General features: G+C 42.7%; 1 protein-coding gene across 4 annotated transcripts in view; it reads right to left on the bottom strand.

Moving 5' to 3' along the window:
* LOC133881410 (uncharacterized) overlaps positions 1–14,628 on the bottom strand; it is a 60,637-nt gene that overhangs the window by 2,814 nt on the left and 43,195 nt on the right. The window contains exons 1-4 of one of the 4 annotated variants that reach the window (XM_062320345.1): positions 4,777–5,030; positions 4,524–4,702; positions 2,776–2,867; positions 2,340–2,655 (exon numbers count right to left, since the gene is read on the bottom strand). In XM_062320345.1, coding sequence (XP_062176329.1) covers positions 2,615–2,655; positions 2,776–2,867; positions 4,524–4,702; positions 4,777–5,025 — 561 coding nt within the window. In that variant the 5' untranslated portion in view covers positions 5,026–5,030 and the 3' untranslated portion in view covers positions 2,340–2,614. Of the gene's footprint in view, positions 1–2,339; positions 2,656–2,775; positions 2,868–4,523; positions 4,703–4,776; positions 5,031–14,628 lie in introns of those variants that run through there. The other 3 variants (XM_062320346.1, XM_062320339.1, XM_062320340.1) reach the window with 3 other exon arrangements.

Genomic DNA, 14,628 nt, shown 5'->3' with positions numbered 1-14,628 from the left:
TAATGAAAGCGTAAAACCTAACAGAACCAATAAAACCTAAACCCTCGAAATCGAAGAAAAACCCTAATACAAACTACAATAGAACCCAAGTAAGATACTAAACAACCCACCACCCACCAAAGCACACAAACCTACATCATGTGTGCCTTGCCTTTCCTACCCCTAGAGGGATCTTTCGCAACACCATAATTGATGGAACTATGCAAATTAAGAGCTTCCTTTTTTCTTTAGACTCTTGGCGCGCAATCATCTTCTCCCACTGAAAATCTTCTTCCATGGCATCCCTAATTGCCAAGGCCTCTTCCCCAAAATCCCCTTCCAATGCCCAATCTAAGGGCAATCCCTCCCAATAATCATCTTCCTCCTCCCAAACTACGATCTCTTCCTTATAATCAAAACCGACAGGCCAATTCCGAGATTGGGAGAAACCATTTCCTTCAATGGAATGAGGAATAATGCAGCCACTCGGAGGAGAGGAAGGTCCTGCTACCCTGACGTCCTTGACCTCCCACGGCAAAACGGGAGGGACAGAAACAATCGTGGGACGATTGAGAAATCCCTTCCTAAATAGACCATGTTTTGCTGGAGTCTCTGTCTTTTTTTTTCGCATGAAACTCTCTACCCGTAACCTTAAAAAGAGTAGGTCCTGCAGATAGCTTCGAGGCTTCCAAAGAGTCTAATAAAAACCCATCACTCCATAACACAGAATGCCCTACCCTGAGCTCCCTAGCCCTCCTGTAATAATGCTAAAATGAGCGACTTTGCAGCAAGGGGGAGGGGGATGAACGAATCTTCTTCCCCAACTCAAAGGCCCCTAAGGGAGAAGGAAAAGTTGAGACGGAGAGCTCTGCACCACACAAAAGCCAAGTCAACGCCGGAGGTGCAGCCAAAGTCGCCGGAGACGGCATCTTCGCCGTCAGCAGAGGAGGGAAGACAAACGGAGGAGCCGACTTAACCAGAGACGACCCACCCCTAGGTCTGTCTTCTCACAGAGGATCCCCATAAGAAAATTCCATCATCGACTCAGGCAGAATGTCTTCGCACAGCCCAGAAGATGCCACCAGCGTCGTCTCCGGCATGAAACTCGACGAGCAGGAGGATCTAGGTTTTGGCATGAGACGAACCAAACACAAGCCCTTTCGTCTCAGTCCATACCTTGCAAGCCGGCCCAGAAGCTTCTTAACAGCCCGGCCCAAAACCATGTTGAACCCTATGACCCGCTTACTCCACGTGCGCAACTTTGAAATTTCAAATTTCAAACTCGCATGTGGAAGATAAGTCTTACCCAGCGGATGGAGAGGCTGGTCCTTACCCAACAGATTAAACGAAGAAGACTCCAAGGTAGAACAGTCCAACGTCGACCTCAGATTTGCATCTAACACCCTCACTGCCGGTAGAAGGTCAAGATCACACTGTTCCACCGGTGTAACCTTTCTCCTGGAAAAACGATCCCCCACGATAGGCACCTTCTTCACTACAGCAGCCGAGCCTGCCTTCAACACCTCCACAAAGGAGGGCCCCTTCGTGAAAGGAACCAAACCTGGCCATGCCTCTACTTCCTTCCCCTTATTCTCCACTGAATCATGAAAGGACCCAGACCCCTATCCCACTAAAGCAGAGAAGGAAACTATGGCCTTTCTCAGCTTGTCGGAGAATTTGATCCAACCCCACCCTCCACGTCCATCAGGGATTAGTATAAACCCTTTCCGTCCACCCATCTCAAATGATGCTGCCTCTAAGAAACGGCCGGCTTGGTTACACCTTCTTCGAGCAATCAAGACTCTCAATCCTTCCATGAAAGATTTGATGAAGACTTGATCTTTCAGATAACCCACGAGATTCTCCAACGTCAAAGCCAGCCACCCAGAACACGAAGAACTAATGAAAATTTCGCCGGAGAAACTTTTTCTCTTCTCCCCCACCTTCAGCGTTGACGACCCATCCAGAATTGAGAAAACATAAGTCTTCGACTCCACGATAAAACTTATCTCCATCTCAAAAAAAACACCCAGAACCCAAGTGGCCGACCCAGAGGATGTTTAAATTTTCGACGAAAAAGAGCCACACAGTTAAGAGACCCACAAACACCTGATGCTCAAAACACTATCCCCGCACAGTAACCGGACGCCGGGTAGGCGAAACAAGGCAAACCCCTAGATTACTTGGAGCTAGTTTTATTCAACTTGTATTAACTGGTGGTCAGTTTGAGTTGATTTAGTGACATGAACTGCTGCTACTTTTTGAAGGAAAAACTTTTGAGTTACTTCAATAGGACTTATCTCAAGTTTAATCATAATATTCAATGTTCAAAACAAATCCCATAAGACAAATTGCACGTCTGCTGAACATCAGAAGATTGATTTATGTTCTAATATTCACACTTGCATGCGCTCATGCTAAAAGCAAGAGAGTGCTAAATAGAGGCATCATGAATATCGATCGGTGAATAATTGTTCCACCAATATGCATTAATCTCTGTTCTTTTCCCACTCCACGTTGATGCAGTTATGTATCACCTTCCATTGGACAAGCTTGCGCTAGTTTCCTAAGGTTTTCAATGATCATAACCAGCTTTGTGTTAAGCCGATTGACAAAGCACTTGATATATTGCATCCTAAGGTTTATCTTTTCTCATAGAAGTGCCAGAGTTCAGACCTAATAGAAAATAGAGGAAATATTATGTAGTGAAACTAATTATGAAGGATTACAAAAGCATGATAGGAAAATATGAAGAAGCTATAGTCAATACAAAATTAGAGTTGTTGTATCATATACCAGTATGCCAAGAACTGAAATGGTGCATACTTCCCATAGATATATTCAACATCTCTCTACACTGTTTGAAAGTTGGATTTTCTTGCATGGACCTGCATTTTATTAAGAAAAACTTCAATCATACCAGACACATTTTCAATACTACTGATAAAGGCAGAGGAAGAACCAAATGAATACCTGTCTTAAATACCTGATAGCTTCAGAATCAGTTGGATGACGTGGTAAAATCCCATGCACATAAGCACATTGGCACATGTAAAAGGACCAAATCCATCGATTCCTTTCAACTGGTCATCCAACATATTGTAGCTGGATAAGCTTGCTCCTTTACAGGCTTCTTCAAGCTGTGTCAGTTGAATTCTGCCTTCAACAATACCCTGAGCAAGTTTCAATATGCGACTTGCTCTGTAGACGAGATTGCAGTGTGTTCTCAGAAAACTTTAATCAAGGTTTGCTAGTTCTCTTGGGCTAGGAAAATTTCCTACCATACCATAGGCATCAAATTCTTGCCCTTCAAAACAATGACATAGTGAGCAAACATGAGTCAGTCTTGTATAGTTCTCCAGTAGCCTGACAACTTTTGCAGTTTTGACATGAATCATCTTCTACACTAGTTGGAAGGACGTTTGAACTCAAGTTCTTAGCTTTAGTTTGGACAGAGTCTGTCCTCAAATAAGCATTTGCTCCCAACTCCGCTTCGGTCTCCGCAAGCTTTGTCGAATTTGTGGAAACTTTGGATGCCTTAAGCTTTGTCTTTGTCTCTTTTCCTACAAGTGTCTTGGGAACAAAGTCCTCATTCTCAGCTTTTGGGCTCTTAGGCTTGGTATTGCTAGCTTCAGTAACTCATCCTCCAGTTTCAGTGGAGGACATGCATGAAGATCGACTCTGCAGTTCCAACTGAAGCTCACAACGTGCTCTCGCCATGCTTAAGGTTCTGGACCACCTATTGAAGTTGTGAAGGTTATCATTAATTGGCTTTAGAAACATTAGTTTCCCTACTTTCTGGAGTCTGTTCAGTTTGCAACGTTGAGTGAAGGAAGAAAGTGTTTTTTATTTATTTTTTATTTTATTTTTTGACACATTCAACACTAGTTATACAAAATTGCTGACTTCTTTCCTACAGTATTTTGCACCCAATCCCATTGCATAACTCCTCCAACTCCAAGGGGTATGCCAATGGTCTTGTCTGGGTAAATAGGAGAGTTTTAACATCTACTTCTACTAGCGTACTAAATTAAACAAGGATATGATGCAAGTAATGTATTGAACCTATATCGAGTAATTTTTTAATGAAAATAATTTTGTGGGTTATGATGTCGTTTCTGAGAGTGTCAAACTTGTCAGATTCTTAATGACAATAATGGCATTACGTGCCCTACACGATAAGCAAGAGGGGGCACAACGCAACACACGTTAACCCGTGATTAAACAGCAGTCAACAGCAGTCAACAGCAAGTGGAGAGGCAGTTGAAAAGATAATTATTACTCTGCAGATTTGGTTCCGGAAGCTTTTGACTAGATCAGATAAATATTTAAAATGAGGGATAAGATATGTAAATTAGTTAACAATAGCCGCAGGATGAAGTGTAATTACAAAGGCAGCCGTTTTCATAAACTCCATCCTTTACAACAATTTAAAATCAAAACAAGAATTGAAGCACTTGACTTTGTTGCATTAGCAATAGCAGGTGGTATGGGAGAAGTGGTGAGAATGTATGAGAAGAGAAAGTTAAAAGTTAGGAGCTCACTGGCAGTTGCAGAGGAGAATGCACTTGACCATGTCCTCAAACAACGTAGGAGACCTGAACACCCTGCCAGTGCCACCAAAGCTCCCATCCGCATCTGCTCCCTTGGTCCACATCTTTCGGAACTCTCTCGCAGCCCTCTCCTCGGTTTCCGACAGGCGCAGCATTCGCGAAACCTGGACCTATAAATTAATCTCAATTACAATAATGCCCACCAAGATGAATCAATCCAAATTAAGAATAGAGAATAGAGTACCAGTAGTGATTGCCGATGAGGAGTGGAGAGGGAGTGGGTGCCGTAAACACAGAGATGGAGAGAGTGAGGGTCCCAGTGGGGTTGGGAGACGCGGACAAGGACTGAGGCTTGGGGTTGGGAGTGGAGAAGACGGAGTGGAAGGAGAAGGGTCTTGGGGAGAGGGTCCCACTGGTTGGGTGCCATCATGAACAGCCCATGGCTACACACGGCCTTCTCCAGTGGGAGGACCAAGTCTAACCCATCGCTCATCTTTCTCAATTGAAACGACAAAACAAGAAAAGAAAAAGAGATCCTTTGAAAACTACTCAACCTTAAGACAGACAGACTTTGGGGTTGTTTGTCGAGTAACAATACATTACAGTACTGTTTATGTACTTTTTTTTTTTTTTTTTTTTCTTTTTTTTTTTTTTTTTTCATTTTTTAATACTTTTCACTACTAATCAACGTCAAAACATTTCCACTTTTTTCACTTTTTTATATTACATCAATAATTTTTTATTACTATTCAAATAAAAAAATTCACTACAATACAAAACTTTTTTACTTTTTTATACAAATTCTTTTTATTTTATATCACATCATCACTTTTTACTAATTTCAAAAACTAACAATCCACTACTCTGTTCTGTTCTGTTCTGTTCTGTAATGTCACTTGCCAAACAATCCACTAGTCTTGTTGTTTGTGGCCCGTGGGAGGGAGGGAATGTCAAAGGGGAAAGGAAAAAGGATGGCGCGTGCGCCAACCACTGACCTCCGGCTCCCCCGTCAAGGCGTCAATCACTCAATTGTATTTGGGTCAAGCCATCCTTTGACCTGGTCGTTCACGTGGGAACAGGTTCCTCTCCATTTAAGTCGTTCACGTTTTGGACTATGTACAGGGAAAAGATTTTTGGACATGAGACTCACGTGCATGTGACTCATTTATGTGTCTAGAATTATTAATGTGTTGTGTAATTTTATTGTGTACCAATCACAACTCTTATGTATATGAGAAATGATATTTACGTAATAAATTTACACAATTTTTACACAACACACTCTCATGATGTAGAACCCATGTGAGTGAAACCCACAACATGCGTCCCCCATCCATGTGAGTGTGTTGTGTAAATTTTGTTATGTAAGAATCACAACTCCATGTATATAGAGTAATATTTCTTGCATAATTATTACATAATTTTTGTATAACTCTAACTACTTTTTTTATTTTTTATTTTTTTATAATCAACCATAAGATTTGTTTTTCTACATGTGAGCCATAAATATTCAATAGTTGATCTTAAAAAAAAGTTATTAGAATTGTGTAAAAGTTATATAAGAATTGTGTAAAAAACATTACTCACATATATATGCATAACGTGGCAGACGTAGTTGGAATGGAAAGAGCAATGATTGTTACAAACCCACATTTACACACTTTTTATACACCTCACTATCATGGGATGTGTTCCACTTACATGAGTCTCACCTCATGTGAGTGGGTGTGCAAAAAGTATGTAAATGTGGGCTTTTTTTTTTTTTTTTTTTTTTTTTTTTTTTTTTTTTATCATATTCTGAATGGAAAATGATTTTTGCAAAATTAAAAGTACACAATCTAGACTCACATGCATGGGTTCCACCAATATATTTTGGTTGTGTAAAAATTATGCACTTTTAATTATGCAACTAACCCATTCCAATTGGAATAGAGATATGATATTTTGCCCACTTTAAGATACAACTCTTGACCACCTTACTCATGTGGCAAAGTTATGCTCTAACTAGCTTTAAGGATTTTTCTCTTAAAAAAAAAAAAAAAAAAAAAAAAAAAAAACGTAAAATTAAAAATTGTTAAGTGGACAAAGATGCAACTCGGATTATGAATGGACCGTCTCCATTCAAATGGGAGGATCCAAATTCGTTCAGGTGTGGGACTATGCATAGTGAAAAGATTTTTTGTACAATAAAATTGCACTAACACAAGACACATGGATGAGACTTATGTGAGTGAAATTCATCACAGGGAGTGATTCTTGCACTCATAGTGCACAACACCAAGACACAATGGAATGAGGCCTAATGTTTGGGCCCCACTCCATTGTGTCTTGGTGTTGTGCACTGTGAGTATTTTTATCATTTTACATTCATCACATGGGTTTTATTCCATATGTCTAGTATTGTGCATGTGTTGTGCAATTTTGTTATGCACCAATTACAACTCTTACGTATATGAGAAATGATATTTAAGCAATAAATTTACACAACTTCTACACAACACACTCACGTGAGGTGAGACCCATGTGAGTAAGACCCACAACATGGGTCACACTCCATGTGAGTATGTTGTGTAAATTTTGTTCTATAAGAATTACAACTAGGGGTGGGCGCGGGTCGGATTTGCATGTTTCCCACAACCCGCCCCGCATTGAACGGGGTTGAAAATCGAGATCCGCAACCCGCATAATGAATGGTCAACCCGCTGGGCCTCGAGTAGCACGGATCAGGACGGGTACATACGGGTTCGGGTTTTTTTTTGTGGGCCCAAAACCAGAATAATCTTGCTAACCCAGTTCAAAATTTGAAAATCCCAATTGAATCAATTTCACCAACAAACAAGAACAAGAAGAAAGAACCAGAATTACCAACAAACCCAACTGTAAAGAACTTTTTTATTCTTTTCTATGATTGTAGATTGAATTGGTATGTGTATGTGAGAATGTAGAGATGGAAGTGTATATGAGAATGTAATAAGAATAGAGATGAAATGGATAGTGCAGAACTGTATTGAATGAAATCAAAGGTACACAATCTGAGCAATTTGTGACTCTAGTCGTGACTCCTATAATTTTTTTGGGAAAAATTTGATGAAATCAAAGGCACACCCCTAGTCGTGACTCTTATAATTTTTTTGGGGAAAATATAATGGTATGAGTATAAAGGGACTGCGGGTGGGAAAAAAATTTAATACTGCAACCTTCCCCATAAATCACGGGTTGGCGTGTTTGGTTCGAATATTGTTCAATATTCAAACCGGGTTTTTATTCAAAAACCCGGAACCCGGATCCATGGTGAATAAAACTCGTCTGCCTCTTGAATATTGTTTTGAATGTTGTTTGAATTTCGAGGTGATGAAATCATGAATTGATGTGTGAATTTCGAGGTGCATTTTCTTTCAATTGCAGAAATCAAAGCTGGCCAAAAAAATTAAAAAAAGAATAAAGAAAAAGAAAAAGAAAAATAGGAGAATGGGGTGGCCTACGAGCCACCCCAGGGGTCGAGGGGTGGTCGAGCGCCACCCTGCGACCCCCTGGGGGTGGCTTTTGAACCACTACGTGTGGATTTTCGGGGTGGCCCAAAAGCCACCCCTGGTGCCGGGGGTGGCCATGCGCCACCCCCTGAGCCCTAGGGGTGGCTTTCGGGCCACCGCAATGGATCCACGGGTGGCCTGAAAGCCACCCGAAAGCCTTAGGGGTGGCTTTCGGGCCACCCCTGGGGCTAGGGGTGGCCGCGCGCCACCCCCTGATCCCTAGGGGTGGCTTTCGGGCCACCCCAAATGGATCCAGGGGTGGCCCGAAAGCCTTAGGGGTGGCTGTCGAGCCACCCCTGGGGTCGAGGGTGGCCGCGCGGCTACCCCTTGTGGCCGGGGGTGGCCGCGCGGCTACTCCGAGTGGCCTGGGGGTGGCTTTCGGGCCACCCCAAATAGATTTCGGGGTGGCGCTCGGCCACCCCCCTCCCAATGGGTGGCTGCCGGTTCTCTCCTATATTTTTATTTTTTTGTTTTGTTTTGTTTTTTAAATAAAAATAAAAATTTTGTTTTTTTAGTTTTTAATTTTTAATTTTTTTTGTTATTTTTTTTATTATTAAATTTATTATTTTTTAACATACCAATCATTATACACAACTTTTCATACAATCCAATCACTTTATACCATTATAAAACACTTTTTTTCAATCACAGAAATTCAACACCCAAACACATATTCGAAAAGAATCTAAATTATATTCAACATCCAAACACATTTTCATTACTTTGAAATTCGCAATCAGATTCAGAATATTATTCATATTCGAAATATTCAATACCCAAACGCACCATTAGGGTTCGTACATTTCTAGAAATGTCTTATATCCGTTATTTACAGGGCAGGTTGGTGCAGGGCGGGGCGGATTTGCAGGTGCAGGTGGGTTCTGCACACCCCTAATCACAACTCCATGTATATAGAGTAATGTTTCTTGCACAACTCTTACACAACTTTTGTATAATTCTAACTATTTTTATTTATTTATTTTTTATGATCAATCATTAGATTTGTTTTCCTACATGTGGGCCATAAATATGGACAGAAATTTCCTACAAACCGGTTTGTAGGAAATTTCTTACAACCCACATATAAATAACATGTGATTCTCACATGTCAAGGGACACATGTCAATCTTATATATGGATTGTAGAATATTTTTTACAAACCGATTTGTAGAAAATTTCTATCTCATAAATATTCAATAGTTGATATTAAAAAAAGGTTATTAGAGTTGTGTAAAAGTTATATAAGAATTGTGCAAGAAACATTACTATATATATATATATATATATTAACACACACGCGCGCATGACGTGGCAGACATAGTTGGAATGGAAATAGCAATGATTGTTACATACCCACATTTACACACTTTTTATACACCCCACTCACATGGGATGTGTTCCACTCACATAAGTCTCACCCCATATGAGTGGGTGTGTAAAAAGTATGTAAATGTGGGCGTTTTTTATTATATTCTGAATGGAAAATGATTTTTGCAAAATCAAAAGTGCACAATTTGGGCCTACATGCATGGGTTCCCCCAATATATTTTAGTTGTGTAAAAATTATGCACTTTTAATTGTGCAATTAACCCATTCTGATTGGAATAGAGATATGATATTTTGCCACTTCAAGACACAACTTTTGACCACCTTTCTCATGTGGCAAAGTGATGCCCTAACTAGCTTTAAGGATTCTTTTCTTTAAAAAAAAAAAAAAAAGTAAAAATTGTTAGGGGTACAAAGTTGACTCAGGATTGTGTCTTCACAACGATATATAATGCTTTTATTTTTCTACTGCATGTCTGCATGAAAAGAAAAATGGCAAGTGGTCAGAGATGGACTGAGAGTCCACACGCATTGAACTCATCCCACCAACATTTGCTGGGGTTTTAAGATGCCGGCCTCTTTCTTCTTCATTTTGTCTTATTCAGCGGAGGAATCCTGCCGGAGCTCATACATTGAAACAACCCTTGACGCTTATAGAGCTCATCAGCACGCACAACTTGCTCGCTATTGTACGTTATCAACATCACAGCTCCTGGCACATGTACGCAACTTGTTATTATTACTATCATCCTTAACGTTGGTAGTGACTTGTGGGCCTCAACCCATATGATAAACCACTCCCTTTGTTTGAATCTTTCTTCCTGAAGGACTTTTTTTAACACTATCAAAACCAAATTATCTTTCGGAGAACTTGTGGAGGCCAGCCGCACAGCGGTCCTTTTATTATAATTTACGACAAAAAAAAAAAAAAAAGGGTTCCCCATTCAAGTCCGTCATTAATGAATGTCGTTTGTTAGGGATAAAATTAACCCTAGAGACACGTGGACTCAGAAACATCTCGGATCTATGTCTCGGACATTTATTTCGGCCAGCGAAGAAAAGATTGCCTAGGTATAAATAGATCTCGGAGGTATAACGACATCTCGGTACAAATACATCTCGGAGGCAAAACGACATCTCGGTCTTAACACTCCAGGTTACGGTATATGGAACGTCCCGAGATCTCCTAGTCTGAATAGAGCGAGCATATCTCGGATATTTGTGTCTCGGAGTAATAACGTCTCGGTATGATATCGAGTCGGTGTGGTATATTTTCGGGGTGATATCTATTGGATGTGTCAACATCTCGGACTTACATAACCCCGTTGTGGTACAGATATATCCCGAGATCTCCAGGTCGGAGCGAACACGTCTCGGATATCATCGCCTCGGAGGTTAGCTGAAATGTGCTACAGACTTCTAAAAGGTGCCATGCGCCACGTCCGTCTTAGAGTGAGATAAAGATAGAATCCCAGAAGATCAGGGATAAACTACAGATCCATAATTTATGGGATAAAATGGTTATTGACATGGAATCAAGTTCAAAGAAGTACAAACGCGATCAACTACGGACTTCACACTCCTACTCGAATTCCCTGAAGATATAGTTAAAGTTCAACCAGGCTAGGACTCAAACTCCTAATCCAACTAGGTGTCAAGAAGGTCCGGCCTATAAATAAAGACCGTCACACCAGGTATAAACACGAATTCTCGAAGCTCTTGAGATTAATATTCAGAATACTCTGCAGAAAACTTTTTAGACTGACTTAGGCATCGGAGTGGGCGTGGTCGGCACCCCCGACGAGTTGTTTGTTCCTTTTTGCAGGGTTGAGGTATTCGGTAGAAATCAACAGCGAATCTTCAGGCGACACGTCACCATCCCGGAAACTGTACCAACAGTTTGGCGCCGTCTGTGGGAACGATCAGTTGTTCTTACGAAAAACAAATCCGCAATGGTGACGACGAGACGTTCCAAATCGATCGTAAACGAAGTACCACTTACCAGCCGAGACGATGCTCGTGGAGAAGCAGAATCTGCAGATCCAGAGGCCCGGATAACCCAACTGAGTCAACAGTTGGCCCAGGCGCAGAAGAATGTAGAGGATTTGCTGGCTCAGAATGCTGTGCTCTTAGCCGCGCGAACTCCACCGCCGTTCAATCATGATGTACACGAAGGGTCAGGAGAGAGAGACGAACAGAACGAGAATCATGAAGAGAGATCCGGGCGGAACGAGAATCATGAAGAGAGAGCCGGACGGAACGAGAATCATGAAGAGAGAGCCGGACGGAACGAGAATCATGGAGAGCCCATCAATCCGGTTCCACCCACGGAGGCAGAAAGGAGGTTGCAGAGGATGGTCCAGGATCTGGGCGCAAAATATGACGTGCTGTCAAGGACGATTGACCAGAAACGTGATGGGAAGGAGTCCCTTGTTGACAACCTCTTCCAGCACAAGGAGTCCATATTCACCGAAGAAGTGTCCAACTGCGACTTACCTGGAAGATTCAAGGTACCTGACATTCCTGTCTTCTCAGGCAGCGAAGATCCAGTGGAGCATTTGGACAATTTCCGGTCCCATGTCTCCCTGCATAAGACACCAGACGCTGTGGCATGCCGAGCTTTTCCTCTCATCTTGTCAGGAAAGGCCTGAGACTGGCTCAGGAATCTCTCACCAAGGTCGATTGATTGCTTTGACACCCTTGGAAGAAAATTCCTAGCCCAGTTTGTATCCGGGAGAGCTAGAAGAAAACCCCGAGGGTACTTACTCTCTGTACAGCAGGGACCGAATGAGTCTCTAAAAGACTATCTGTGGAGGTTCAACCAGGAGAAGCTGGACACAGAGAGTGCACCAGACGACTTCATTTACGGTGCAATTTTTCAAGGCTTAAAAAAAGATGGACCTCTGATGGCAGAATTGGCGTTGAAACCGCCGAAAGATCTTCAAACCTTTATGGTGAAGATGGACAGGTACATCAATCAGGAAGAGACGCTCCGAGCCCTTCTCAGTAATTCCCAGCAACAACAACAGCCGTCCACCGAGAAGCCTAAGTAAAAGAAGAACCCTGAGCCCATACAGGATGCTGGTCCTGCAGAGTATAAGAAGGTGAAGAAAAATTTCGGAGATTATAAGTGGACACCGTTGAACACTTCCATCACCGAGGTGCTCATGGAACTCAAGAAAGATCCGAATTACCAGAGACCGAGACCCATTCAAGGAAATCCCCCTCCGTACCTGGCTCACAAGTACTGTGCCTTCCACGACTCACGCGGTCATCTGACCGAGCAGTGTGTTTCGTTGAGGCAGTTGATCGAGAAATTCATTGAGAATGGGAAGCTGGTCCGATTCCTCGTGAACGAGAGGAATCATCAGGAGCGAGATCACTATCCGAGGCCTAGGAGGGAAGAAGATCGGGATAATAGAAGAAACAATCAACCGAGACAAGATGAAAGAAGAGAAAGAAGCCGAGAGCCAGCACCTCGGCCTCGGAGGGATGAAAGAAGGGAGAGAAGTAGAAGCAGGCCTCGGGGGGCACAGCAAGGCAATATCCCTATCATTCATACCATCTCGGGAGGATTCGGAGGAGGAGGTGAGTCCAACTCGGCTCGGAAAGCGTATGCCAGACAGCTCGATGATTTCGAAGTTTACTCGGTCCAGAAGCCCGCAAAGTCTCGGAAATATAACCCTCTGGTTATAGGGTTTTCTGATGATGATTATGCTGGAGTCTCGCTTCCGCACACAGACGCCCTTGTAGTCACCTTGACCATAGCAAACTATCAGACCCGGCGGATTCTCATTGACACTGGGAGCTCGGCTGATATTCTTTTTAAATCAGCTTTCGATCACATGGGTGTTCCATCAGAAAAGTTGGTTCCAGTCTCGTGCCAGCTACAGGGTTTTGCTGGAGAGAAGGTGTTGCCCCTCGGTTCTATCGATTTACCTGTGACAGCCGGGACTTATCCAAGGCAAAAAGTCATTATGGTGAAATTCCTTATAGTTGATAAGGTCTCGGCCTACAATGCAATTATAGGACGTACGGCTCTCAATGACTTCAAAGCGGTGACTTCAACACCACATCTCAGCATGAAGTTTCCAACAGAAGAAGGAGTTGGAGAGGTAAAAGGAGACCAGAAGGAAGCTAGGAAATGCTACAATATGTCCTTGAAAGATACCCCGAGGCAGCACGGTCGGGGGGAGAAAACTAAGGAGGATGGAAAATAGCAATCATCGTTGGGGGAGCCTGTGGAAGCCTTGGAGGAGTTCGAGATAGGCGACTCGGGAAAGAAAGTTCGTATAGGCTCACAACTCCCTTAACCCATGAAGGAAGACCTAGTGGCGTTCTTGAGGCGCAACAAAGATGTATTTGCCTGGAGCCATGAAGATATGCCGGGGATTGATCCCTCGATTATTGTCCATAAGCTGAATGTGGACCCAAATTATTGCCCTGTGAAGCAGAGAAGAAGAGCTTTTGCTGCTGAACGAAACATGGCTGTTGCTGAAGAAGTAGAGAAGTTGTTGAAAGCTGGATTCATCCGAGAGGTGGATTATCCCGAGTGGCTGGCCAATGTAGTGCTGGTGAAGAAGTCTAATGGGAAGTGGAGGATGTGCGTAGATTTCACCGACCTGAATAAAGCATGTCCGAAGGATAGCTTTCCTCTGCCTCGGATTGATTTATTGGTGGATTCGACGGCCGGGCATGAGCTTTTAAGCTTCATGGATGCCTTCTCGGGGTACAATCAGATCTGCATGGAAGAAACAGACCAGGAGAAAACTGCTTTCATCACAGACCGAGGACTTTACTGCTATAAGATGATGCCCTTCGGATTGAAGAATGCTGGAGCCACATATCAACGCCTGGTGAACCGGATGTTTCAAAGTCAAATTGGCCGAAACGTTGAGGCATACGTAGATGACCTGCTGGTTAAGAGTGTTCGGGCAAACAGACACATAGAAGACCTCCGAGAAACTTTTCGGACTCTAAGAAAATACAACATGAAGCTCAACCCCGTGAAGTGTGCCTTCGGAGTTTCTTCAGGCAAGTTTCTGGGGTTTATGGTGTCACAAAGGGGCATTGAAGCTAATCCAGAGAAGGTCAGAGCTGTCCTCGAGATGGAAGCACCGAGAACGACAAAGCAACTCCAACGGCTGACAGGAAGGATTGCGGCCTTGAACCGTTTCATATCACGGTCGACAGATAAGTGTCTTCCCTTCTTTAAAATTTTACGAAAAGCATTTATATGG

Source organism: Alnus glutinosa, chromosome 11 (assembly GCF_958979055.1).
Source record: "Alnus glutinosa chromosome 11, dhAlnGlut1.1, whole genome shotgun sequence".
NCBI lineage: Eukaryota > Viridiplantae > Streptophyta > Magnoliopsida > Fagales > Betulaceae > Alnus > Alnus glutinosa.
The sequence above is the reverse complement of the archived record's forward strand: the minus strand, read 5'-3'. Positions and strand labels throughout refer to the sequence as shown.